At 48.6% G+C, this 27,684-nt stretch overlaps 2 protein-coding genes across 9 annotated transcripts; both read right to left on the bottom strand.

Annotated features, from left to right (window-relative positions):
- Positions 1-92: 92 nt before the first annotated feature.
- Positions 93-14,376, bottom strand: TAOK2 (TAO kinase 2). Of its 5 annotated transcripts, none has more exons than XM_057487124.1 (18): positions 14,220-14,376; positions 13,969-14,040; positions 13,775-13,876; positions 13,236-13,281; positions 13,006-13,102; positions 12,743-12,856; positions 12,545-12,636; positions 10,458-10,551; positions 10,278-10,359; positions 9,335-9,502; positions 8,890-9,159; positions 8,556-8,714; positions 6,703-7,068; positions 6,413-6,616; positions 5,846-6,085; positions 2,520-2,732; positions 1,402-1,584; positions 93-1,324 (listed from the first exon to the last, which is right to left on the bottom strand). In XM_057487124.1, exons 1-18 carry the CDS (start codon positions 14,349-14,351, stop codon positions 806-808), a joined length of 3,153 nt encoding a protein of 1,050 aa, XP_057343107.1. In that variant the 5' UTR covers positions 14,352-14,376; the 3' UTR covers positions 93-805. The 5 variants fall into 5 exon arrangements, with proteins under 5 accessions (XP_057343107.1, XP_057343106.1, XP_036775354.2 ...); XM_057487123.1 differs by having other exon boundaries at positions 8,890-9,177; XM_036919459.2 differs by having other exon boundaries at positions 8,890-9,180.
- Positions 14,250-27,523, bottom strand: TMEM219 (transmembrane protein 219). Of its 4 annotated transcripts, none has more exons than XM_036919470.2 (6): positions 27,359-27,522; positions 26,137-26,338; positions 25,861-26,050; positions 21,786-22,015; positions 20,218-20,387; positions 18,853-19,192 (listed from the first exon to the last, which is right to left on the bottom strand). In XM_036919470.2, the coding sequence occupies exons 2-5, from the start codon at positions 26,299-26,301 to the stop codon at positions 20,250-20,252; spliced, it is 723 nt and encodes a 240-aa protein (XP_036775365.1). In that variant the 5' UTR covers positions 26,302-26,338; positions 27,359-27,522; the 3' UTR covers positions 18,853-19,192; positions 20,218-20,249. The 4 variants fall into 4 exon arrangements, with proteins under 4 accessions (XP_036775363.1, XP_036775365.1, XP_036775364.1 ...); XM_036919469.2 differs by having other exon boundaries at positions 26,137-26,335; positions 27,359-27,520; XM_036919468.2 differs by lacking the exons at positions 18,853-19,192; positions 27,359-27,522 and adding an exon at positions 14,250-14,386 and having other exon boundaries at positions 26,137-26,353.
- Positions 27,524-27,684: the final 161 nt, after the last annotated feature.

Below are 27,684 nucleotides of genomic sequence, written 5' to 3' on the forward strand. Positions count from 1 at the left end.
CCAGTAAATTATCTTACTTCAAAATAGAATTAACACTACTACTTGCCATTTACAGTCCTTAATACACACCTTAGACAGAGACAGTCCTAGGGTCTGTTAGAATAACCAACAGTTTATTAAAAGCTTGCTGTGGGGCTCTGTGCCAGCCCCGTAGCTGGTAGGGGCTCCATGACTGCTCCCAAGCCCGGGAGCAGCCCCTTCCAAGGTCCTTCCCTTGTTCCCTGCCCTAGCTCTGATCTCAATTAAAAAAAAAAAAAAGATAAAGGACAAGATGGCACAGGACGTCAAGACAGCAATGGGGGAATGGAGAGACCAGGCATCCTGACCCCAAGACCCTGTCCTGATCCTTCTCTCCTAGAAGTCCTTTTCCTTCCATTCTCTCCACCCCAGGCCTTAGACCTGTTCTGCCATATCCCAGGTTTGGGGGACCTGGCATCTCCAATCCATGGCCCCATTGCAGGGGGTAGTATAGTTCTCTTTAATATATTGTCTAGACCCACCCTTCCGCTCCCCAAGGGGACTAGATGAATATTTGACACGCACATTTCCCTCCTTTCCCAAGGCTGCAATGGAGGGAGACCCTGGCACCATGGTGGGGAGGCAGGGGTACCTGCCAGGCTTGAGGCACCTATGCCCAAGCTGGCCCTGGGTCACTGGTCAGCCCAAGAATCTCATGAGATGAGGTCTGAGGGGAGCTGGAGCCAACATCCTGTCGCCCACCCTCAGGTGGGCCTTAAGCTCACAGCCTTCCAGGATCAGGCTCCACCCACCCCTGCCCCATTCATCTGCTCATCCACCTTGCACTTCAGGAATAGAAGTGAGAAGAACCATTGAGTATGTGGGAAGCAACACTGGTGCTGCGGCTCAGAGGCCCAGGCACTGCAGCAGCAGGTGGGCCCACATCACTGCCACTTCCCCCAGAGGCTGCCCGCCGCAGGGGCTGGGGGCTGTTTCTTAGTAGCAGCAAGGCTCCCCCACGAGGTGTCCCACTCTGTGCTGGGGGCCCCAGCCAGTTTGGGGGACCTGGGGGAACCAGCAGAGAGGGTTGACGCCAGGCTGGGGGTGGCATGCCTGGAGGAGGAGGGCCATGGCTCCAGTGTGCTCCTGAACGGGGAACAGGACGGGAGGGCCAGGCAGGGGCAGGGGGTGGAGCAGGGTAGCCCTGGGCGGCAGCCTCAGCTGGGATACCCCCCAGAGCCATACTGGAGAAGCCCAGCCTCATACTCTCTGCATCGAAAGCCTCAATCTCACGGGCCTGCCGCTCAAGCAAACTCCGGATTCGCTCAGAGCACCCCGTTTGCAGGGCCAGCAACTCTTCTTCCACCTGGGGCACCCAAAACAGAGGTTAGAGAATTGGGGGGCTACCCTCCCCACCCTGTGCTGGAGGCCAAGCCCTCTTACCCGCTGCTCCAGCAGTGCCCGCCTCAGAGCCACTCTCTGCTCCAGCTCCCGGAGCTCCCTCTCGTGTTGACTCTCTGTGCGGATCTTGATCTTGCTCTGGTAAGCATTGAGCAACTCCAGCTCCTGTTGCAGCTGCTGCCGAAGGGCCTGGAACTCTGCTTCCTGGGTCTCATCAAGCCGCAGCTGGAGAACAGAACTAGTTTTAAGGGGCCTCCTCCCTACCGCATGATCCTCCCCTGCCCCAGCTAGTCCTGGGCCCTAAGGTTCAAGCAGCAGCCAGTCTCAACATCTATTGAAATGAAAGATTGTCATACCCTGTGACAGCAATTACACTTCCAGGAATTTATCCCCAGGTATACTTGCCCATGTGCTTGAAGGTGTTCACCGAAGCGTTGTAATAGCAAAATAATGGAAACGTAAATGTCCAGCAATAAGGGATGGGTTAAATAAATAATGGTATGTCCATACCATGGAAAATTCTATACTGTTTAAAAAATGAATTATGCGTGCTGACATGGAAAGATGTCCAAGGAATATCAGGTGAAAAAAGAAGTTAGAGAACATCAGGTAATATATTCCATTTTTTGTTAAAAATTTTTATATAATTTTCCAAATATGTTTAGGAAAAAAATCTAAAATACAATTAATGATTAGTCAGTTAGCTCTCAGAGATGGGACTGGTTGGGTGAAAGGATGACAGTGAATAGGTGCACTTTTACTTTTTATACCATGTGTATATTTTAAGTGGCCCATTCCAGTGTCACATGTGATCACTTTTAGAACAGCAACCTTCACAATCCTCCAGAAGTTTGAGTAAATTGGACTGAGGGCCACAACAATTTTTATCTCCCTGTTCACACATTAAATAAATCAGGCCCAGGAAAAAATTATAGCCACTCTTCCCTTGGTGATTCTTGATAGAATAGGCAGGCTGGCTTTGTCAAGACCTTAAGAAAATACTAGAGAGGTAGTAAGACTATTGCAAAGAACATTACTGGGAGTTACCTGAATTTCCCAAGAACAAAAGCCCCATTTCTGTCCACACCCACTGCCCCTAACTAAGCAAGAAATACAGAGGCCAACCTCCACCACACTCCCTCCCCGGACCCAGGCCTCACCGCCTGTGAGCTGAGCATCTCTGAGATGGACTGGTCATACTGCTCAGCTAGAATTGCCAGCTTGCGGGTCTGTTCTTCCTTGAGCCGCTTAAGGAGGCTCTTGTGTTGAGCTTTGGGCGTGGTCTCCAACAAGTGTGCCCGAAGAGCCTTGTACTGCCGAGTCTGGATCTTACAGGTCTCCTGGAACTGCTTCTTGATCTGCAGCTCCTTAGACTATGCAGTGGATGGACCAAGGGGAGATGGGGGCAGGGAAGAGGAAGAAGAGGAGGAGGAGGAGGAGAAACAACCAGGGGAGAAGAGAGAGAGGAGAGGAGGAGACAGAAGCAGAGACAGGGAGAGGGAGAGAAACAGAAAACATGTTAGACAGAGGGGGCGGGGAGAGCTGTATACAGACACGGAGAGATGGGATTGTGTTGAGAGAGATCAGGAATTCTCAATGGGCAAGAGATGCAAAGAAAACAAGACAGGTTCCAAGAGCATGTTCACAGAGTTGGGAAGGAAACTCACAAGAAACAGCAGGAAAGTTCATGGACAGAAGACTGGGAATCTTTAGAATACTGAATGCACACAAGAAGCTCTGACCATGCAAACAGGGAGAAAAGAGGACCTAGACTAGATTAGAAGCATGTGAGCAGATACAGAATGTGCATAAAAATAAGTGAGAAAACCAAGTCACACAACACCCATGGAAGAGAGCAGCACAGCTAAGGAAAGACAGAGGGAGCCCCAGGTTCAGCACCTCAGGATGGGAAGAAGAGACGGAGGATAAGCACCGAGCTGAGAAATGGGTAAGAAGGGGTGGCCCCATCTCAGGCCACAGAGGGAAAAGGGGCAAAGGAGATGGCCAGAAAGGGCCCGACAAGTTCAATGGGCCAGCAGCTGCCACCCTGACCAGAACTACACATTTCAGCCCAGCCCCTTAACACACTTAGCTCCCACTGCAAGCCCACAACCAATCCCATTTCCACAATGCCCACACTCTCTGCCTGGCCCCCCAAACTCACCACTCCCTACCATGGAGGGTTTTGCAGTCCCATCCCCCAGCCTTATAGGGTAATGTCTGATACCAGTAAAGAAATTTGGCTCCCACACAGAAGGGAACCACATAGGGAATGGGTTGGGAAAAACGGCAAGGGATGAAGACAAAAGGACCCAGAATCAAAGGACTCTCTGGAAAGCATCCACAAATGGGAACTGTGGGACCCAGAAGTTCTGTGGAAGCTCAAAAGGGGCCTAGACCCCTGAGCTGGTGATGGTCATGGTATAACAAAGCTATGAAGGCAAAGAGGATGAGGTTGAGGAGTGAAAGGGGGTAAGATAATGTAGATGGGGGTGAAGAGGTTATGAATTGGGGGCCACGGGTCCAGACAGTGGGCATACCGGGGAGGCTAGGCGGCAGGACAAAGCAGACAGAGGCAGCCTGGGCCAAAAGTACAGTTCCGCTCAGATATTTTATTTATGTTTATCTTTTTCTTTTTTTTGGTGGGGGAAAGGGGACAGGTTGGAAGGGAGACAGAAAAACAAAATCAAAGAGAGAAAAAAAAACATGACTCTTCCCACCCACCACCACCCCTGGCCCCAGGCCTGAGTCGATGAGGGTGAGGATGAACACACACACAGCAGGAGAACAGCAATAACTTAGGGTGGGGGAAGAGCGTCAGGAGAACACAAAGTGTGACTTCCAGACTCTGTGGTAGGGGAGACTGCCTGTTTAGAGGTCTTAAGGGCTGGGGTGAGGTGGGGATGCATACTGAGGAAGGAGGGGTGAAAGGGAGGAAAGGACTGGGACTGGATAAACTTCACTGAGTAGTGGAAGATAAAGTGCTCAATGTTCTAGATTCTGGATGGGGAAGAGCTAGAGTTGGTCACCTCCAGGGAGGCAGGGCCCGGGACTGGCGAGTTTGGGATCGCCGCCCAGCCAGAGTCCCTGTTGGTGGTTGGCGGGAGGCAGGGAGCCCTAGCTGGCGCTGGCTGCGTGGTAGCAGCCGAGGGATCCGGCTGGGCCGTTCACCATGAAACAGGCCCCAGCTGGCCAATGTATGAATGGCCCAGGGAGGCAAGCAGGAGGCTAACCCTTGGCCGGCCCGTGCCAGACGCCAGTTCCAGCCCTTGCACAGGGCCCAAAACTTTGCCAACAAGGCTAGTGGGTGTCGGGCAGTGTGGGGATTACTACGCCGGGGCCCAGGGACAGGCAGACGGCTGCGGAAGCCATCTTTATTGGTCTTGGGGTAGAGTGCAAACAGGCCCCGGTCCCCCATGGCCCCACAGCCCTGTAGGGCCCAGAAGGCCATGGGTGATAGGCGCAGCAGAGCCCGCAACCAGAGTCGAGAAATGCCTCGGCGCATCCGGGGGCCCTGCTGCCGCACCCATTTGCCCCCAGCTGCCATAGCTGCCAGAGGTAGAGCCAGGGCTGGCCAGGCTAGGAGCCAGGCAGCCCCAAGGCCCAGAGGGACACCCATAAGACCTCGACGCCAGCTCAGACCCAGGACAGCCCCCAGTGCAGTGCCCTGGGCCAGGAGTAGGAACAGACTGGGTGGCAGGTGCAGAGCTGTACAAAGGAGTAGGTAGGAGGCCCCCAGGCCCACCAGCCCCACCTCAAGGGCCAGCAATGCTGCCTGCAGGCCACCCCCACCCTGGGCTGCGAGCAGTGGGAGCAGCAACAGAAGTAGGAGGGGCAAGAGGCCAGAGGAGGATCCCACTGCAAAGGACAGGCTAGCCAGCAGGCCATGGGACAGGAGTCCAGAGAGCTGGCTAGCAGGGCCAGGCCTCAGATGTGTCGGAGGGGGCTCAGGGGGGATGTCTGGTGAAGGACAGCCATCTCCAGGATCCCTCAGGGTCCTAATTGAAGCCCCCTCCTCATCTTCCTCCTCCTCCTCAGGAACTGGGGTCAATGCCTGGCCCTGGACCCAGCCAAGCTCAAACTCCTCATCCAGGACACCCCCATTCTCCTTCTCCCACAACCTCCATGCCTCGGTGGTCTCCTGGCCCACAATGCTCCTCTCCTGAGGTGCCAAGGCTGGGACTATAAGCTCCTTTATCTCATCAGGTAGACCCCAAAATTCCTCATCAACCAAACTCCTATGTTTTGGTGGACTAGAACTAGGGGTTCCTGATTCTTCCCCCAATATCCTCTGATCTTCTGGTTCTAAAGCGGCCCCTTCCTTTCCCAGAATCCTTCTCTCTGGAACTGCTTCCTCCTCCTCTCCCAGAATTCTTTGGTCCAGGACTGCCTCCTGGCCAGATGAGCAGGGCTGCTCTTCTCTAGGGGTGCCTGTGCTGGGTGGTCTCAGAGCCCCAGGAATGGGGGGCGGGAAGCCTGCACGTACTTTGAGGCTCTTGGGCTGCTGGCGAACCTGGGCTGCGTGCTTCTGCCGCAACTCTTGCTCACGCCGCTTGTTGTACTCCAGCTGGTTGCCCAGCTCCGTCTGGTGCTGCAGGCGGGTGAGCTCAGCCCGTGTGCGCTGTACAGCCTGGAGCTGCCGTAGCTCCAGCTCCCGTGTGGCCTCATGCTGCCGCAGCAGCAACGCACACTCCAAGTCCTTCTGAGTCTGCTTCTTATTCAAGTCCTGAGGCAGAAAGGAGGCAAGGCCCAGAGCCCAGTCAGTGGGCCTTGTTGGTGTCAAGGAAGTGAGAGAGCCCCAGGACCCCATGGCAGAGGAAGCTGAGGGTGCAGATGAGAGGTATAAAGGAACCAAGCTCCTGGCTGGCCTGGGAATAGAAGCCTTAGGGAACTCTAGCAGGGTCTGATGGGCATGAGAAGCAAAAGCGGTGTTGAAGAGAAGCTGAGCCATAACATGAATGAGGGCAGAAGGAGAAGATGACCACAAGTGAGGTAAACGGAAAAGAGGAAATGCTGGGGATGCAGGAAGGGAATGAGGGATGGGGTAACCTACCTCTCGCAGCAGGTCCTGGTCCAGGCTGTGACGAGCTAACAGCATCTTACGCTTGTACTGGCGACACTGCAGCTCAAAGTACTGGCGCTGCCGCCGCAGCAGCCCTGCCTCCTCCTCTGCCTGGCACTGCTGTAGCTGCTCCTTCTGTCGCAATAGCCACTCAGCCTTCTCTCGCTTGGGTGTGCTGGGGTTCTCCTGGAGCTCCTGGGTAAGGGCAGTGGGGAGCAGGGAGGTCAGGGCCTGCCTCAGCCCCCAATGGCTTGGCCCACTGCTGCAGCCCTACTGCACACCTCCTTCAGTTGCTCCTTCCGAAGTTTGTAGGTTCGCTTCTGTGCCTCCAGCAGGGCAGCCAGCTCCTTCTTCTGCTGCCCAAGGATATGCTGCTGGAACTTACGCTCCTCGGCTTGGGCAGCTCGTGCCTCTTTCTCACCGATGGCCTGGTGCCGCCGTGAGAGCTTTTCTGCCTCAGCCCCAAAGCCAGCCCGCTGAGCCTCAAGTTCTCGTTGTAGCCGTGCACTATGCTCCTCACGCTCCCCCCTAAGCCTGGACTCCAAGGCAAGCAGCTGTTTCTGGTGCTGTCGTCGCATCCGCTTATAGCCACTCAGCTGCTCCCGCAGGGCTGAGTCCTGCTCATGCTCCTGGATCTGACGGCTGACCTGGGATAGGAGAAAGGAAGAGAAGTGGGTCTCAGCCCTGACCCCCATTTTATCAATACACGCAGTCTTTGTGCTCTACTGTGGAAGAACATGGGTTTTAGACTCATGCGTTTAATTTTCATTTGGTACCTTCCTCACACTTAAACTCTCTGAGCCCGCCACCTCAACTCGATGATGGAGACATAACCTACTTCACAGATCAGTGTGATTGAACGAGATGATAAAAGGTGCCAAGCACAAGGCCTGGCATAAAAGTAGAAACAATTCAAGTTAGTTAAAAAGAATAAAGAAATGAAACAGACCTGGGCCCAAATCCTAGCTCTGCCACTTACTAACCACATGACCTCAAGCAAGTTAATGTTGCTAAGCTCAGTTCCCACATCTGTTATGTGGGGTGGGGCAATAATACCTCCTTGTAGAGGGCTATGGAGATTAGGTTTGATATATACATAGTAGTGTTTAGAACATTCTGAACCAATAAATGTTGGTTTCCTTCTCCTTCAGCAGACATTGAGGACCCATTATAGCCCAGGAATTGCAGCTGGGATCTGGGCCATGAGATGTTGGAATAACAAGAACATTGGGACACGATGCTCCTGTCTGAGGTTTGAACTCAGGTCCCACTGTAAAGGGGTTATGTTAGTGGGCCCAAACTAGTCCAGGTGGCCAAGGCCCTGGAAGTCACAGACCTTTCTGCACAGCACTTCAAAGCACCAAGATCCCAGGATCTGTGGAACTGTCCCAGCAGAACAGTCACAGGCAGAGGTCACAGAACACACTGGACTGGCCAGTGGCCTCTGCGGGTTTTGTTGGTGCTTGTACCTATGCAGGAAGATAATCTAATAAAGACTTATTAGAAGTTGAACAGAACTGTTTTATGAAAAGTCTACCTGTTTTTTGAACTGAGAAAAACATTCTCATGACTTGATTTTAGAAGAGGACCAAAGTCCTGCTTACAGAATTTGAGAGCTCCCATTGGTGCTTGGGCAAGTAGCACGCTTGAGTCACAGCTGTCTCATCTCTCAAATGGGATCATATAGTCTCTCCAGAGAAGCTAGAAGAATTTAAATACAGGCACATGTGTGAGCCTGAGAGCCAGTCACTTGTAGGCAGAACCCTGAACACCATCCCTGCCTTCCAGGGGCACAGCATCCAGCAAACCTGTCAAAATGGTGTTAGGAGCCCCATCACACTGGGTATGAAGTACCTGGCTGGCCAGGAGCCTGGGAAGGCATCCTAGGAGATGCTATTTAAGCCCAGACATGAAAATGCAGAAATGAGTTTGCTAAGCTAAGAACACCTAGTGTGCCCAGAACAGTCACTAGGGAGGAAAGGGAAGAGGGGAGGGTCCAGGTAAGGAGAAGGCAAGAGATGGCAACAAAAAGTGAGGGTGGCATCTGGATTTATTATGAGACACTGACAAATTCATTTCTGGACTTAAAAAGACAGTTTGGGGTACCCAGGCCAAAGGATGGTGTTGCACTTACCAGGGAGGCAGTACGGATAGTAGCAAAGTGGTCCCGGTTGCGGCAGTAGGCCCGGCGGCGGGCAGAGGTGGTAGAGGGCGGAGCCGGGGCTGCAGGTGGCTGGAGGGGGCTTGGGGTCATCTCTGGCTGGTAAGGGTCATCATACAGATTGTCAGAGCCCTAGAGGAAGGAAAGGTGAAAGGGATGACAAAGGTTCAGAGGCCACTGGGCCCAAAGGGAGACCTGGTCAGACTTAGAGGAGAAGTCATGCTTGAGAGGGAGAGCAGGGACCCCAGGTGACTCCTGAGCATGAAAGCTGTGGCTTGGCCTTGCTACTGTCATGCCTACTGCATACCGGCAGCCGGTGGATGATGGAGCTATGGGAGGTGACTGTGTGCTCCCCCTCCTGCATCATGGCCATCTCTCTGGTTTCAGGGCCTTCCTCTTCCTCTTCCTCCTCTTCCTCCTCTTCCTCCTCCTCCTCCTCCTCTTCATTGTCCGAGGCATCTGCTAGGCTGTTGACTGAGCTGCTCTGGCTGGAGGCGCTGATGGACATGCTTGGCACTGAGTGGCTGCTCTCTAAACTGGTCAGCGTCCCGGCCCGATGCATGTAGGGCTCTGCCTCCTGTGGATAGGGCGGAGGCTGCTGGGCATGGAAGGGGAAGGACAAGGGTGTGGACATGGGGGTAGCACAAAGAGACAGAAGGTATGCAGAGGAGTGGGGAAGTAGGGGGGGCCAAGCATCTGCTTGGACGCAAGCACAACATGGTGGTAAAGGGTGGAAGGGCAAAGTGGGTCACCTCCTCCTCCTCTGGGGCCTCAGCACCAGGGCCATTGGGTGCCTCTTGGAATAGTATTTTTTTCATCTTGCGGTACTGCAGGTTGTCCAACTCCCGCACGGCATCCTTGGTCCTCTGAATTAGGTCCATGATGACTGTGGGTGGCCGTTCCCGGAGCACAAAGCGGTGCTGGGGGAAGAGAACACTAAGGCCTGCTGCCAAGCCCTCCCCTGCCCCCTGACATCCCATGGGTCTTGGTATTCCTTCTGGCCTGAGGGACTACCCCTAGGGCCCTTGTCCACTATGGGTTTATGCTGGCCTTGTCCCAACCCCTCCTCCCACATTAATTTTCATCACCTAATCTCTTTTTTTCCTCCAGGTATGGCTGACAGGCAAGAACACCCAAGATACTGAATTCTAGTCCAGGTCCTCTATCAAAGTGCTGTGTGGCCCTGGACATGTCATGAGGCCTCTCTGGGTCTCATAAGGTATCCCACAATTATAAAACAAGTAGGTCAAATTAGATTATCTACATCAGTTCCCAACTAGGACTCCTTAGGCCACCATGGATCTGTGAAGGGAATGGGGGTCCCTCTACTTTTAGTAACTCAAAAAACATCTAAGGGAAATCATACATTTACCCATGACAAGGCTACACAGGCTTTTGGCTTGAATTACATCAGATCAGTGTGGTAACCCTGGTTATCGCATGCTGACCAGAAGGTCTGGCTGGCAATTACATACATCTTTGATTAATAAAAGATGGGAAAACAAATTATTACTTAATAAATAAAGGCAGTCTGGTAGATAAAATCTTATGAAACAGAGTCCACTGGCACTGGAGATGGGGGTGGGAATTCATAAATGAAGTTCTTGGTGAAGGAAGAATTGGGAATCACCAATTTCATAGAGGGGTTTCTGCGGCTCTAACAAACAGGAGAATGCTAGGCCAGTGAGTTCTCACCTTCAGCAGAACTTCTGAGGTTGGTCTGTCTTGAGGGATTTTCTGAAGGCAGGAGTCGACAAAATTCCGGAAGTATTCAGACCTAGAGTTATAGGAGAGTGAGGCAGGGATGGGAAGAGCACGAGCCAGGCAGTCTCACCCTACTGCCTCACCCCTGGGCCCAGGAATCCCAGCCCTCACCAGTGTCCTGACTGGAGCACGGGGGACTCGTTCTGTGCAATGTGGTATAAGGCACTCATCGCATTCATGTTAAACAATGGTGGTTTCCGTTCCGCTACAGAGAGAGATCAAGGGAGAAAAGGTGAGAGTTGGCAAGTGGGCAGAGGAGACTGGAATGGAAATCAGAAGACTTGGTTCATACCCCAGCTCCCTGACTTTTTTTGCTGCATGACCCTGAACAATTCCCATAATCTTAATTAATTCCCTCTATAAAATGCAATACCCATCCTCTCCCCTGAGCACAGTGGAACAGGGATCAAAGAAAATAATATTTGCAAAAGCACCAAAAAAGACAGAAGGAAGCACATTATTGGCTCAACTAATATTTATTAGGTGCCAAATAAAAGCAATAAGTTTGCTAAATGTTATGGGGAAGATAAAGAAAAACAAGACAGGCCCTGTCCTTGAGGAACTTCCAGTCTAACAAGGAAGATTAAATAGGACTGAACAAGTGACATCAAGTTCAAAATGTCAATTGGCACAAGAGGTAAATGACTGGGAAGGTGAGTATGTGGTGGACCTTCAAGCTGGTACACCTGCAGAGGATTCAGGATTCTAAGGACTATATTGGCACTACACCTTAGGTTAGAAGTTGCAAGCCAGGAGTTCCTTGTGGCCGAGACAGATGTTTTGTGTTGTTTCTGGCCTGAACAGTGGTTTTTAAATTCCAACAAACAAATATTAGATCTGTGCAGTGTGGTACAATACCATAAAAAATTAGATCTGGCGAAACAGAGCCTACATTCCTGCATAACAATGGGCTGGAGCTGAGCAACAGTAATCTCCGGTTTGCTTCACCACACTGCTTCTCTGGTACTGTCAGTTGCCATTCATAATCAGGATTGATGAATTCTTTTCAACAAAAGAGAAATATTTCTCTGTATCCAGTTTTTACCAAAAACTAGGAATATACTGGGCAACTCTAGATTTTTCTTATACCTGGCCTGCTTCACATATCTGTATCACCCATCTGGCCTTAGCCTCAAATGGGAAATGTAGACATGTGAAGACAGACAGAAAGGGCATGTCAAGTATCTGACCTCGGGCAAAGGACACAATACAAACCAAGGCAAGAAAGTGAAAAGGTTAATGGCACACTCCGGGGTAGAGGTCATGAAGGGGAGAGCTAGCCTTAGGAAGGAGAACCTTTAGCTTGGTGTATGGAAGGATAAGGATGGCTTCAGTCCTGAAAGCCATGGGGAGCCACCGATGTCTCTGAAACAACAGCACTGAGCTTGGGCAGCTCTCCCTGACATGAGAGACTGGAAGGAAAAAGAGCCCGGTGGTAGGAAAGATCACTGCAGGTTGTTGGTACCAGTAGCTAACAGCGTCTCTTTCTTGGTCAACTTTTCTGTGCCTGGCACTGTGTTGGACTTACAAACCGCTTCAATAGTGTAGACTGGCAGAGATGAGAACCTTGACATGGCTTCAAGGTCTCATGAACTCACTTAAGCCTAACTCTCAGGCCTTACTTCTCACTGCTCTTTGCACTACATTACATGCAATATGACAAACAAATGAAGCTAGTTTCAGCTCTCTATGCCTGCTCTTACTGTCTGGAATGCTCGTCCCTACAGTCCTCAAACAGCTGTATTTGTCTTAAGGTTCTGTTTAGACATCTCTGGTACAAGGAGACCTTTCTCAGGCCCTGAATTAGGTCAAGTCCCTTTTTTGGCGATTGTATTACACCTGTAACTTTTCCATTCAGCTTTTATCACATTGAGAGAAAATATGCTTGTTTCTTCAACTTGAATGTTAAGTTCCATGAGGACAGGAACCTCATTCACTGCTGTATTCCCAGAACCTACTAGTATAGCACAAGACACTTAGCGGGCACTCAAAAAAGATTTACAACTAGAGTAGTGGACAGAAGAGATAAATGTTACAAAATCTTTAGGTCTAAAAACTTGCAAGATTTGACAGCAGCCTTAATTGGATGAAGGGTAGAATCAAAATGGAAAGGAGCTTGGAGGCCTTGGAGGATGGATGAGATGGGGATAGTAAGTGAAACAGAAAAGAGTGGAGAGAAAAGAGGATGATGCCCTTACCCAATTCGATGCAGGTTATCCCCAAGGACCAGACATCCACCTTGCCATCATACTGCCCTTCATCCATCGCCAGGATCACTTCTGGAGCCATCCTTGGAGAATGGTCAAGAGAAAAAGGTTAATCACCTGCCCAGACCCTGCCAACTCCTGCTCCTGATATCCTGGGAGCTCTCTCCACTCACCACCACTCCCACTCACCAGTACGGGGTGCCCACGAAGGAGTTGGCGGGTGCCATGATAGATGCAGAGCCGAAGTCCCCCAGCTTCACCAAGCCTGGCTCTGAAAGCAGGATGTTTCCAGCCTTCACATCCCTGCCAGACACAAAGCAAAGGGATAAGACAAGAGTCACAGGAAGGCTGGGCAGGGGCTTTAGCACAAAGTTGCCAAGAAGGCTGTAGCCCAGATGAATGAGGAGTGGGGTAGAAAGCACCCTCCCAGCCCTCGTCAGTGCTGCTTGTACCTATGGATCATGTTGTGGGAGTGCAGATAAGCCAGGCCCTGAAGGGCCCCATGTGTCACAGCTGCAATCTCCACCTCCTGAAGGGGCTTCTTGTGCACTGAGGAGTGATGGAAAAACACTAAACTGACGGAGAGACCAATGGTGGGATGGGAAAAAGCTCCCTTGAACCCTTCCTCTAGGCTTCTCTGCTCTTCTCCCTTCTCTCAGTTACTGGCCAAAGAGTCACTTACCTTCTAGAAGGTCAGAAGCTGAGCCCAGGCAATACTCCATCACCAGCTAAGGAAAGGTCAAGGGTCAGAGATCAGCAGATCTGGCCACCCCTGGCCCATTTTCCTTGGGCAGAGATACAAAGCAGAGAGCTTTCTTGCTTCAGGAAATGCCCCAGGGGTAATGGTAGGGAGGAAGGGCAACTGAGTAAACCAGGTGGACGGTGGGAGAATCCCGAGATTCAGGACCTACCCTAGAAAGAGTCCAAGACTCCACCACTCCCATCTGAATCCCTTCATAGCCCAATTCAATCTCCATCTCCTCCAACCCCTATGTTCCTTTCCAACTGCTAACAATCTATGTACGACTCCTAACCAGCCTCTGCTTCTGGACAGATGCTACTGCTCATGAGTTTGAGGACTAAAAAGGTTAGGAAAGACCTTCTCCTTCCCAAGATCCCCAAAACAGCACCCTGAACAGGGCCCACCCAAGAGACTAGACCAGGATAAGGATGGGCCTGAGTGGGGACAAAGATCAGGCCAGAGTCAGGGGGCCAGCTCACCCAAGCTGTGTGCTCCCTCAGGTAACAGCCCCGGTACTGAATGGTATTGGGATGTCGGAGTTTCTGTAGGAACCGCACCTCCTTGATGATGTCCTGCCACTTCTGGGAGGTCAGGGGAGGAGAGAGGCTTACTCAACTTGCATCTTGAGACTGTAGTCCCCTGCCCCCACCTGGTCTTGTCAAGCCTGACCCACCTCATTTGACTGCTTCCCACTGTACGACATCTTCTTGATGGCCACCACCTCACTATTCCGGACATCCCGGGCCTAGAGGACCAGAAGGTGGTAAAGGTCTCCGGTAAGAAATGGGCAGTGGAAAGACTTACTGGCCCAGTAGGAAACAGCAGGAAAGGCTGGTGTGGCAAGAGTAGTTTAGAGGGCTGTTTGTGGAGGTCCATGGGGGGAAGAATACAGTCTCCATCCCACCCTCCCAATCCCCAACTCACAAAGTACACGGCTCCAAAGCTGCCATGGCCAATTTCCCGGAGGTCAGAGAAGAGCTTTTCAGGGTCATCCTTAAAGAAGAGCTCAGCCACATCAGGGTCCTTCAGGCTCCCAGCCCGGCCCCCAGCTGGCATGGTGGCCCCTGGGGGCCCTGAGAGTGGGGCCTGACCTGGAGAATGAAGATGAAACCCTTAGAGCAAGGATGGGGCTCTCAGAGAAAGGAAGAGGCTCCTCAAGTATCTACTTTCTCCTCCCCTAGTTACCTGATGAGGGGAGGCACTGCTGAGGAAGGGCCAGGGGAGATTAAGAACAACATCAAAGCTCCAAAAAAATGAAGTTACCCTGGTAACCAGAGCACAGGGGCCAGGTCCCTGAAGTCCCTAAAACTGCTAGGAAGCTTGAGAGCTAAGCATCCATCCTCACCATCCCCCTCAGCCCTCAAGAAGTTCCATTTCCCTACAACATTTACTTCTTTTCCAGGAATAAAAGAATCTACCTTTCAGCCAGAACCCAGATCCCCAACAGTCCTGTCCCACAAGTCCCATACCCCAAATATAACCAGGCACCTTCCTGTTCCCCTTGGCGTCGAGGCCCCCTCCTCCCTCAACCTCTCACACCCTGTAAGAGAGCAGGAAATGGCCAGGCGAGGCAGTGGAAATCCGGCCATTGTTAGAAGTGGGTACTGGCCCAGAGGGGCCAGAAGACTTGCTCTCAAATAGGGCTTGGGATACAGTGGAAGGGAGGAGACCTAGAAGGGGAAGGACAGGAATAGAAATGGTATCTGGCTTTGGAGGCCTCTCCGTGACCTAGGCTGTCTTACTTGTCCAGTCCAATTGCATACGTGGCATGCGTAGGTACAGGACATTTGTGACATACAAATATCATTTACTGAGTATATATAGAAAGCACCTCATATGCATTCTCTCTCATTAAATGCTCACCACAAACTTAGGAAGTTACTATTACTCTTATTTTGCAGATGAAGAAATAGGCTCAGAAAAGTTAAGTGACTTGCCCAAAGCTGGTCCTCTACTACTATGCTTTCAAATCAGCCCAATGAAATAAGCAGGGCAGGATCATGATCACCAATTTACAGATGAAGTCACTGAGGCACAGAAGGGAAGCTCCAATCAGGCCTCTGTGTTCATTACTCTCTCAGCAACTCACCCCAAGCTCAAATCCCTCCTGCAGAAAGCCTCTCCTGATTACACCAGCACTTGGGAAGAGCTCCTAGAGCACCAGCCAAACACCCAGAGAAAGCTCCCGCAGTACATCTGAGCCAAGAACCCAAGGGGATTCCAGGCCAGGCTAAGCACTTGTTGGAATTTAGCACAAAGGAACCTTCAACCAAGCTGGACTCCCAAGGCAGAGTTCTAGCTCCTTAAAAGCACCTAACAATTTAGCATGTAATTACATTCTGTTATGCACTGTTTCCTGTTGTGTTGTTAGTTTTGTCTCCTCAGTCCAACTGGAAACTGAAGGGCAAGGAGCAGGCCTGATTCTCCAGTGGGCCCGAAGAGTGCAGAGGGCTCAGAATAGCCTGGGAGAGTGATTGATTGCCATCAGCAGCTCCCAGGCTCTCAAAGCAGGCCCTTTTCTTCATTCTGCTGCCAGCAACTCTGCCAAGCACCCCTCACCTCTACCACATACCCACACACAAGGGCAGGTGCTCACAACTTGCCAAAGGAATCCTCTTGACCTCTTTAGCAGCACAAAGCAAGAATGCCAACCAAGAACAGGAGGCCACATATAAAACAGCGAACATCTGAGCAATTACCAAGGTCTGTGCTAAATAATAACCATCTTCTAAAACGGACATGTTATTTCCATTCTGCAGATAAGGAAACCCAAGTTTATCTGTCCCTAAGCTGCATTACCAGCACAGTTCATCTGCAATGGTCAGTAACAGGGCTTTGAGTTCTTTATACTTGGTCTTCTCTTTGGTACAGTGGGTTATAGCATAGGGCTGTTATGAGATTTTAATGAGATCTCATACTTAGGAACACTATGCAGACACTCAGCATACGGAGTTTTCCTTCTCTGCCTCCAGGGTCGCCACAGCAAGGATTTAATACTTTGAGCATCATCCCACCCCAGCAACTTTGCTTTAACTGTTAAGGGACACCACCACTATGGCTATCATCTGTCAGAAGTTAGAGCCCCTCTTTAGGAACCCAGGCTAAAGACTGGGATCAGGGTAAAGATGAAGGTCACAGTAAAGAGAAAAATCCATGAAGCAGAAGGCAACAGTCAGAGCCTCCCATCAGGAAAAGCTTCTGAGTATAGCCCTCCTAAAAAGGAAGCTCTTCTCCCTTCCATTCTTAAATCTCACCCCAACTCATTCTCCTCTGGACCCCTGGCCAAACCCAGGTACAGAATGAGATAGCAAGAGCCTATGGCCATACCACCCTGAATGCACCCTATCTCATCTGATCTTGGAAGCTAAGCAGGGTCAGGCCTCATTAGTACTTGGATGGGAGAATGAGATGGCAAGAAACATGTGTAGTGCAGAGGCAAAACTTGATCCAGGGCCTGGGTTCAAATCCTGATTCTGCCACTGTGTGACCTTGGTCAACCTCTCTGGGCCTCAATACTCTCAACTGTAAAATGGGAAGACAACAGTAAAAGAGCCCCCCACAGGGTGAATGGGGTGAGGAAAGGAGAGGTCTCATGAGAGAATGGATATAAAGTACTTTGTAATACAATAACAGATCACTTGACAAATGTATGAAATTATTTATACCATTGCTCCAAGAGATTAGAAGGTAACTATGTAGCTGGGTGAAAATACTGCCAGACAGCCCCAGACACAGATGCATACACACAACACACACATACCCATTTCCTTGAAAGGACAGAAAAACCTAACCAGACCATGCCTAAAAAAACAGAAAAGCAGACCCACGAAGGGCAGAAGAAGAGGTATGGAAATCACTTCAAAGCCATCAGGAGAAAGGTGTATAATCATAGAGATGAGATAGCTGTGTAGTGCAAAGTTAACAGGGGAGAAGACCAGAAGGGTGCAAACTCATCTGATTAGTTCAAGCACCCTAGGATGTGACCCCTGGTGATATCAACGACACTATCATCTGAGGTCCCCCATCAAACAAACATAATGAAGGGAAAAGAAAGGGGAAGAGGGTGGCAGCAGAAGGCAAGGCTAGCCGGGCGGACCACTGGCCCAGCTGGGCTTCCCCATCCTAAGGAGGCCTAAACAGGACGTTTCTCAGAAAGGCGCACCCATTCTTTTAATTGCTGGACACAGGGACCCGCGCCTCTGCACCCCGTGTCTCACCTGGTAGGGCTCACTACGGTGCCCCAGCGCCTCCGCCTCCTCCTGGGGTCCTCCAGCGACTCTGCCAAGCAGGGAGAGGGGCAAGGAGACCTTTCCCCTTGCCACCTCTTCCTCGGCTTTTGCCCTTCCTGAGGGGCGGGCCCGGGAAGCCTCCCCTGGAGGGGAGTGGGTGACAACCTGATCTGACTTCGCGGTCCAGTCCTCCTCCTCCTCGAGGGCGACAGTTGCTGAATCCCGGATTTCTGATTGTGGGGTGTGAACCCCAGATATTTGGACGGGGGGAGGCTGAACTTGATATTTGAACGCGTGGGGTATGAACCCCGGATATCTGAAATCCTATGAAACAGAGCCCCAGGTCTAAAGAGGTTGGGACCCACGTCCTGTATATCTGGATTCTGAATGGCCGATATCCGGGTATTTGAGAAGCGAGGGGTCAAGCCCGGAAATTTGGGACCGAAGGGCCTGAGCTCCAGGTGTTTGGGCACCGATAGGGGGCCCACCCGGAGGACGTCCGGCCGCACGGCCCCTCTCACGCCGGGTCCGAGAATGACAGCCCCCACTCCCGCCCCGGCCTCCTCCTTTGCCCCTTTTCTCTCCTAACGGTAGCTGAAAGACTGTAGCTAACGGAGGTCCCCACGCTCGCTCTCCCTCTTTTTCTCAGCCTGTCTCTCTCCGCACGACAGCGCGCGTCTCGTCCCGATCTCCCTCTCCCTCTTCCTCCCAATTCCAAGATGGAGACCGGGTTGGGGAGGGAGCGCAAGCGCGGTAGGGACGCCAGGCCAAGAGGGCGGAGCCCCAAAATGAAGTAGCCCCGCCCCCCTCTCCTTACTGCCGGGGCCAGGGAGGTGGGAAGCCAACGAGCCAGAGTGCGCGCGCGCCGCTCCGCGCCACGCGGACCCTTGGTGGGAGGCGGCAGGGAGAAGGGCTAGGCTTGGAGTGGGAGGAGTCCGGCGCTCAGTCCGACAACTGGCGGTGGACAGGGCTGCGGCGCATGCGCTCTCCCCGCCTTAGCGCTGAGCCCGAGCTTGTTGCTAGGGGAAGCTTTCGTGGGGCGCGAGTGGAAGGAAAGCAGCAGCCGCGATTTGCGCCTGCGTGAATGATAGAGGTTGGGAGGGGTAAGGGAAAGCTGCTGCTGGGCGCGGAAAAGGCGGGAAAATGGACTGCCCTAGTTAGTAACCATACCGTGTGGATGGCGACTATCACGTTTGACGAATCTGCTGGGAAAAATCAATCTGTCAAATCCCTTCAGGGAACTGGGGCCTTTGGCTAGTTTGACCTGCCCAAGGTCACACTGCATTTACCTTAAAGCATTCCCATGACCATTGCCACCTGACTCTCAATTAGTTGTAATTAATCGATTTTATTTCATAGAAGAAAACAAAGTGGCACAGGTGGGATCAAAACCAGGTGTTTTCCAAAGCCAAGTCACAAGTGTGGGAAGGGTTGGCAGTAACCCATGCCCCATGCCAACCTGTGTACCAAACTAAAGAGTTAAGAAGGAAACGTTCCCCAAACCTCCTGAGCCTGTCTACTCTAAAATTCCCAGCTCAATCCAATCCTCAGTAAACGCCCTGGGCAACACTGGGCAGAAAGCCTTTTATTTTCCCCCACATTCCAGCTCTCCACTTTTTGCAACATCTTGTCCAACTCAGAACCAAGGCCCCAGGAGTTGATTCACACCTGGAAAGAAAGAAAATTAGAAAACAGGGCAGGTCAGAGGGCCCTTGTGGTTAGCTCTGGGATGGCTGCAGAAATTGAGGAAGGAGCAGAGGAAGTGAAACTAGAGATAAGTATGGGCGTTTGTCCCCATTAGTATGGCTTCAGTACTCCAAGATCTGCCAGGGGCCAGAAGGCCTTCCTTTCCCAGTCCACTCAGATCTAAGAAAGGCTGAGAGCATTCCACCATTTTCTGTCCCAAGTAGGTGGTTGGAGCAGTCAGACCTAGCTTTAACCAAAATAAGCAAAGTTGATCTTGAGCATGTAGTTCTCTGGTCAGTGCCCTTCCCTGTGCCTGGGCTGTTTCCACTGCTCCCACAGTTATTTCCAAGGACACAGCAGCCAGCTGAAGCTGAGAACTGTTTAAAAGCTGGAGCGCAATATATGGCTCTCAAATTATATGAGACCCACCTGGTAGGGTGAGAATTTTTTACAGAAATATTTTTTCCCCTTAACAAGCTGCCCCACAAACTAAATAGGTCCTCTACCAACTGCTGTGTGAGGCTGTTCCTCCAAAGATCCTGTTTACAGAATCAACTTTTTCTAAATGCAATGATGGCTAATGGAAAAGGGAAGGTGCGTGTAAAGTGCATGGGTACATAGTACATGCCCAGTAAACAGGCATCACCAATCAATTCTTCTGAGCTGTTCAAGGTGAGTTTTACAAAATTTGCATCATAAAACTGGGTATCAGAATTTCAGGACAAAAGCAAGACAACCATGATTCATATCAAAGCCACATCATCATATTTGAATCCTCTTAACTCACCACTGTTGCCAAAAAGCTTGGATGTGAACTACAGCTATGGATGAACCTTAGAATGTTAAGGTAAAGAAGTCAGTCACAAAAGAATATGTATGATTCTATCTATACAAAGTTCAAAGTAACTAAAACCAAACCATATTGTTTAGGAATGACTCCATCTCAGTTACAATTGTCATCCCCACTCCATCCCCTAGTCTGACAGGACTGGGGCAAATAACCTTACCTGAGAACATGACAGGAACTAGGCCAGTGCTCTCAGAGCCGGGTTCTAGACCAGTGGGATTCCCGGCGTGGGTGAAAGCACACAGCAGTGAGACAGCAGAGAAGGCCACAGAAGAGAAGCAGGAAGGAGCCCAAAATCAGAAGCCTGGAGCCACACAGAGCCAGCTCCTCCTAGGAGTGGGAACAGGGAGGGAAGGAGGAAGCAATGAGAGAGGAAGGGTGGAGAATCTTCCTTTGGGAAAAAGACAGCTTACCACAGCCCAAGAGCCTCCATGGGGGAGAGAGCTCTCCACATCCAGGGAGCAACTAAAGGGAAAATGTTATTTTTTAACAAGCTAATTGTCTCAATGGTCTACAAACCACTTTCCTGTCCCAAAATCAAACTGAACCCCCATTATGACTCCATGAGATAGGAGAGTTCACTAATCTTCACATTTTAGAGATGTGCAAGCAGAGTCAGATCTGGAAACCAGTATTTTCTCTGATTTCAAGCTCCAAGGTGATGCTCCTCACCAGGGTCTTTGCAAATGTGAGGAAAGAATATGCAGCAGTCTCCTAAATAGTCTCTCTCCTCCACTAGACCAATCTCTTCCACCTGGCCTACAGTGTCAAGTTGTAGCATCTTAGCCTGACATCATGGTGCCTCACAATCAGGCCCTGTATCTCTCCTGATTTCCTCCTAAGTAATTACTAAGCTCCTCACTGTGGAGTGCCCCTGAATACTGAACACTTTTCAATCTTTAAGCCTATGCTCATGCTGTTTCTTTGGCCTCTCTGAAGCCTCTCCTGAACCTGCTGTACTGCACTCTCTGCCCAAATTTCTCTCACTCTTCACGGATCATCCTGATAGGGCAGAACAAGCCTGGGACATAGAATCAGAAGGCAGAAGGCACAGGTTGCAATCCTAAGTCTGCCACTTAACCAGTTGTGTGGCCATGGGTAATTTACTCCCTCTCTCTAAGCCTGTTTCCTCATCTGTAAAATGGGATACTAACAGCTACCTCAAAAGGTTATTTTAAGATCAAATGAGATAATGAACCTGAAAGCACTTTGTACATTATAAAGTATTGTACACAAGTCCCTTTCTTAAATTCTCTGTGAAGCACTCTCCATAAATGTTCAAGTTAGGTTTAACTACTCCTTATTCTAATAATGTTTGAGTAACACTTTGCTCACATCTCTACGATAGCAATGAACTCATTTTGTCTCTTATTATAGCTTCTGAATTCCTTTGTGGTGGAGATCATGTTTTATTATATTTAAAGACAATAGTTCATAGTAATAGCTGTCATTTACCCAATTTCCAGTAAGTACCAGGCATTGTACCGGACACTTCACATTCACTCTCATTTATCTTTTTTGTTGGAATTAAGAGATAGTATGTTTCCCATTTTACAGATGAGGAGGCTGAGGCTCAGAAAGGCTGGTATTTGTTCAAGGTCTCACACAGCCTCTGAAGTCGAATTACAAAGCCTGTGTTTTTTCTACTAGGTAAATGGCCTTCAGGAGCCTCAAGACACCCCATTTAGTATAGCATTCTATGAAACCCCAACAACCGGAGGCTCTTACCGAGGTGAGCAGCTTGGTAAGCACAAGGCCTTCGTGGCTCCAGACTCTGATACATTCCTCAGCCATCCTAGGGCTCAAGGTGGCATTTCCTGCTCCCTCCTCTGAGCAGGATATGGGTGGTTGGCTTGACGGCAGGATTCCTAGAACAGAACTAAAATATAGACAGGTTCCTGGGGTCTTTTCTGTGGTCACCCTGGCTGTAATAAGGACCAGCTCTCCTGCAGGAGATCCTATGAGAGGAATAGGAGAGTGATGGAAGAAAATTAAGGGTGGGTTGGGAGCCATTCATCTTTAGACTTCTATTCATTTCTAAGGCTTCCTACAGTACCAAGTGTTTTGGCATTGATTCTACTTAATAAAGTACTCTACACACAATCATTTACATCACTGAGAAATGAAAATAACTGTTTACTGCTATAAACACAAATTAATTTAAGTTAGCTTACAATCAATAACAATTACACCATACTTGCAAGGCTGGAGTGAAACTGGAGCAGATACACATTGCCAATATCAGTTTGTATAAACTAGTTTGTCCTTTTAAGAAAGCAGTTTTCCACAAGGTACCAAAATCCATTAAAAGGTTCACACCCCATTTCAAATTAGTGGGGAAAGGATGGCCTGCCTATTCAGTCAATGACCTTGGGACAATTTCCATTTGGAAAAAAAAAGTTAGATTCTTATCTCACACCATAAAATAAAGCCCAGATATATTAAACACCTACATGAAAAAACAAAACCAAACAAAAACCAAACAAAGGAAATACAGAAGAATATTTTCTAATTTTAAAATGGGGAAGGCCTTCCTAAAAAAGATACAAAACCTAAAAGCCTGAGTAAAAAGGACAACAGCAATAAAGTTAACCTCAGGAAAATTAAAGGATGAAATGTCACAATGAAAGATAAGTCAAAAAGAAAGTAACAGATTAGTTGAAAATACCTGTAATATATTTAATTGACAACAAGGTGTCCACAATGTATAAAAATCTAAAAATAAAGAAGATAAAAGCAAATAACTTAAAAGAAAAATGAGCACAGGGTATGAATAGGAAATTTGCAAGAGGCATGAAAATGGCCAATAAGATGTTCAACCTCACTAGAAATCAGGTTTAAGTAAATTAAGACAGTCAAGTAATTCCCTTACAATTAAATTGATAAAAATTTAGAAGATTGATAATAATAAGAGTTGTTGAAGATGTAGGGAAATAGGCACTCTTAATTGGTGACACCTTTTAGAAGACAATTTGGCTGTATCTGTAGCAATTTTAAATAGGAACAGAGAAGGATAAGAGGATGCCCATCAAACTGTGCACTCTTCAGGGGAGGTAAAGAGGACTTTTACATTTGTTTTGTATATTTCTATGTGGTCTGAATGTACAACAAAGTGAATCTGTCTATTAAAAAAATCCACACCCTTGGACTCAGTATACCACTTGTAGAAACTAATCCTAAGGAAAAGCTTCAAAAGAAAAAATCAAGGATATCATTAAAAATACCAAATATTGGAAACAATATAGACGTTTAACAATAGGGAAAGCATTAACAAATGATGGCCTAGCAATGCATTGCCTTATATCCATTAAGATAATAACTTCAGACCATGTAGTAATACAAAAAACATGACGTTATAAGTGAAAAAAGAGAAATACAAATAATTTGTAAGTATTAAATAATTAAAACTGAGGAACATACATATAAAACTGTAAGAGAACTCCCCTCACTTCTAAGTTCCCCAGATCACATCAGTCACCAAGTCCTGTCAACCCACACTTCCAACATCTCAATCAGTCTCCTTCTATTCAAGCATTGTCTTAACTCATTTTTCCTCATTTTTTTATTGCAACCACCTCCTAACTGGTCTTCCTGCAACTGGATGTATTTCTTTCAGGAAGTCAGCCAACAGAGTGTGATCTTTTTAAAAGAACAACAACAAAATACTACTCTCTTCCTAATTAAAATATTTGAGTTTGCCTAATGTACTGGCTAAAGTACAACTACCTTGGCTTGGCACATGAGACCTCCATGCAATTCTGCCTGCTTCCTCAGGTCCATCTCCTGCCACTCACTCAACACTCCTTCCTGTACACCAGTCAAACCGACCCCCTTGATGTTCCAAAACATGCCATTATGGTCCCAAGCTGCATACCTTTGCATATGCTTTTCCCTCTAGCTAGAAGGGCACAATCCTAAACCTCCCTCAAGGCACAACATCCTTAGAAAAGTCTATCTTGTCTTTGCCATCCCTGCTTGACAGACTTCTGAGTACTCCCACTGTACCTTGTGTTCTATTTTACACATTAAAAGGTATTTAATTCTGTTCACATCTGTATCCTTGCTAGACTGTGAGCAACATGAGGTGAGGCCATGTTTTACAGATCTCTATTTACCATGCTTGGTACATAGTAGATGCTCAATAATTATCACTTAAATAACGCAGTCATACACGATTATTTTCTATTTTGTTTCTAACCATTATAAAAAGAACAGAGCTTACTTGCAGAAGCAGAAATCAACAAGCTAAAAATATGATCCTAAAGATAATGGAAATTCAAGGGATCAAACAATCTTAAAAAAGAACAAAAGTGAAGAATTCACATTTTCTGATTTCAAAACTTAACAAAGCTACAGCAATAAAAACAATGTTGTACTAGCATAAAGAGATCAACGGACTAGAACTGAGAGTCCAGACATAAACCTAAATATCCATGGTCAACTGATTTTCAATTAGGATGCCAAGACTATTCTATTAGGAAAGAATAATCTTTTCTATAAAATGTGCTGGGACAACCTGCAAACTAAGGAAGTTGGACCCCTCACATTATATTAAAATATTAACAAAAATGGATCATAGACCTAAATGTATGAGCTAAAACTATAAAATTCTTAGAAGAAAGTAGAGGAGTAATCTTGACGACCATGGGTTTGGTAGAGTCTTCTTAGTTATGACATTAAAAGCACAGGCAATAATAGAAAAAAATAGATAAATTTGACTTCATCAAAATTAAACACTTGTGTTATGAACAATACCATCAATAAAGTGAAGGGACAACCAGTGAATGGGAGAAAGTATCTGCAAATCATACATCAGATAAGTGATTTTTACCTAGAAAATAAAAGAACTCTTACAATTCATAATTAAAAGACAAGTTACCCCATTTAAAAAATGTGCAGATGCTAAATATACATTTCTCCAAAGAAGACACTACAAATGGACAATAAACACATGAAAAAATGTTCAATATCATTAGCTACCTGGAAAATACAAATCAGAACCTCAATGAGATACTACTTCACACTCACTAGAATGGCTATAATGAAAAGCACAGATAATAACAAATGGTGAGCATGTGGAGAAATTGGAACCTTTACACACTGATCATGGGAATATAAACTCATACAACCACTTTGGAGAACAGTGGCAGTTCCTCAAAAGATTAAACATACAGTTATAGTACAATCCTGATATTCCACTCCTAAGTATATACCTAAGACAAATGAAAACATCTGATCACACAAAAACTTGTACATGAGTGTTCAAAGCAGTATCATTCATAATAGCCAAAAAGTAGAAACAATCCAAATGTCCATCAACTGACAAATGGATAAATAAAATGTGGGATATTCATATAATGAATGTTATTCAGCAATAAAAAAGGAATGAAGTATTGATACATGCCACAACATGGATGAATCTTGCTAAGCAGCTAGCAGGCACTCAAGACAACTTACTTAGAACATGCTTCTCTGATATCCCTGAGGAAAAAAATAAGGTGCCTCAAAGAAGAAAAGGCTGTAGGGATAAAGAGGCATGAAAGAGAATAGTAGGTCAAATCTAGCCCATCTCATCACACCTCTAAGGATAGAATCAAAGAAACTCAAGAGTTGGAAGGGGAGACAGAAAACATTTATAGAGAACCTACACAATGACTGTCCTGTTTGCAGACAAAAACTCGTCCTTTTAACAGCAGGGTATAAGGCTCAGGGATATGCCCAAGGTCACCAAGTTGGTGAGGTCAGAGGCAGAGCCCACCCTTACTGCTCTGATGTCTAAGCCCACAGTCCTCCTTGAGCTCACCTTTCAATCCCATCTGACTACCCAGGACCATGGCTTGGAATGTCTGGGTCTTATTCCTGTCTGGACCATCTCCGAAGTTCAAGGTGGTCAGTAAGCCCACGACGTGAGACCCATGCCACTTCCCTGTGACTGTCCCATTCACGGGGCAGAGGGTCAGCTGGCCAAAAGATCTCAAGAAGGAGACCCAATCCTGTGTACAAAGAAGGTAGGAAAGAGGTGAGAGGAGATTAGTAGCACAAGCAAGCCTGCATGGGAAGGATGAGGAGAGTAGTTTACCTGGGGGATGTCAGGGCTGCGCAGGCCAGTCCTGTGGGTGAGGAGGAAGCCACCAAGGCCCAGGCCAGAAAAGCCAAGCAGCAGCAGGATCAAAGTGGCACAGACCAGAGGTGGGTGGTGGGCCAGACAGAGATGCAGGTTGTGCCCTGCCTGGCCGCTGCCCATGGAGAGCAGCAGGATCTGGGCCTCCACGGAGAGTCTGCTGGAGGACAGGGAGGAGGAAATGGACAAGAGCCTGTGGGTCAAAAGGCACTTACCCATTTTATTCAAAAGGAAGCTAAAGTACCAAGAAGACAAGGGACTTGACCAAGGATACACAGCTAGTTAGTGGCAGAAGACAAGAATCCAAAGCTCTTGGCTCTGAGTGTTCACCTCCCTGTACCACTCAATGTTTCAAACATTTCATTTCTAAAGTAATCAAGGCAGAAGAGCATGCTGTGCTGAAAAAAGGAACCCGAGAAGAACTCTCAAGGAGAAATTCAGAAAGCCGCTGTTTTGGGGCTAGGGTTTGGCTGAACAGTTCCAGCCACTAACGTAGACTAAGGAAGTGTCTGACGAGAATCCCACTTTAGAGATAAACTCTTCAGTTTGAATCCTCTTCTGCCACTCACTGATTATACGAGAAAAATCAGTTAACTTTTGGGAGGTTAAGAATCTGTGAAATGAGAGTTGTAAAAACACCAAGTAATGAGGAAATAAAGGTGGCAGGCAGATAAATCCCATAGTAGCTGGATTTGCAGGAACTCAGCAAATGTCCATTTGTTTTCTATTTCTCTGTGTCATACTTATCTTCAAAACCAGGTGAGGCAAAGGAAAAATGCTGTGGGGGTAATTAAGGCTCAGGGACTTTAACAGAGATGTGGTAGGGCCAAGGTCTGAAACCCGCCTCCTGCTTCCAAGTAGAGGGCTCTTTTCCCTCGCGAGAAGGGATAACCTGATGAAAAGTAACATCTGTAAGGCGAGATAAACGCATGGGGTAGGGGGAGAAGGAGGGCTCCAGGGAAATGCAAGGGTCACAGATGCTCAGCCCCTGCCCTGTCTTCCGTCCCCGCACATTTGGAAAGAGAAAAAGCAGGAAGAGGGAGCGCAGAGCCTGACGGTTAGCGGCTGGCTGGGGCCCTTTGCCTCCCCTCCCCTCCGAAGCCCCTCCTGCAGGAACTCAGCACCCGCAATATCCCTTCCCACTGTTGCAGCGCCGAGTCCGCCCGCCGCTCGCTCTCACCGTTCAGAGCCGGGCGGAGGCCAGCGCCTCCCGCGACGTCACGCGTGGGGCCGAAAAGGGGCGGGGTCCGTTCTCCCCCCACTCAAACCCTCCCCCAAGCGCCCTTGACGACGGGGATTCGCGTGCGCAATGGCCACGCGGGCGGCCGCCTTGCCGCTCATGTCAGGGTGGGGGCGTACCAAGAAGAAGCCAATGAAGGGGCAAAGAGGAGAAATAATTATGCGGGAGGTGAATAAAAGTGAGAGAGGCAACTGAGCTAATTCTAGAGATGTTAGAACTGTAAACTCTCCTTCCGGCGACCACGTGGGGGCATTTCAATAAGAATA

Source organism: Manis pentadactyla, chromosome 10 (assembly GCF_030020395.1).
Source record: "Manis pentadactyla isolate mManPen7 chromosome 10, mManPen7.hap1, whole genome shotgun sequence".
NCBI lineage: Eukaryota > Metazoa > Chordata > Mammalia > Pholidota > Manidae > Manis > Manis pentadactyla.

What these genes read in the sequence shown, in the direction of transcription:
- TAOK2 (XM_057487121.1), bottom strand. Translation starts at nt 14,351, where the DNA reads ATGCCAGCTGGGGGCCGGGCTGGGAGCCTGAAGGACCCTGATGTGGCT. An exon ending in TGAGGGAGCACACAGCTTGG is followed by an intron (nt 13,282 to 13,774) that starts GTGAGCTGGCCC and finishes ACCTTTCCTTAG; the next exon opens with CTGGTGATGGAGTATTGCCT. An exon ending in CCTCAGAAGTTCTGCTGAAG is followed by an intron (nt 9,503 to 10,277) that starts GTGAGAACTCAC and finishes CTCTTCCCCCAG; the next exon opens with CACCGCTTTGTGCTCCGGGA.
- TMEM219 (XM_036919468.2), bottom strand. Translation starts at nt 26,301, where the DNA reads ATGGGCAGCGGCCAGGCAGGGCACAACCTGCATCTCTGTCTGGCCCAC. An exon ending in GCAGCCCTGACATCCCCCAG is followed by an intron (nt 26,051 to 26,136) that starts GTAAACTACTCT and finishes CTTTGTACACAG; the next exon opens with GATTGGGTCTCCTTCTTGAG. An exon ending in TAGTCAGATGGGATTGAAAG is followed by an intron (nt 22,016 to 25,860) that starts GTGAGCTCAAGG and finishes TTCCTCTCATAG; the next exon opens with GATCTCCTGCAGGAGAGCTG.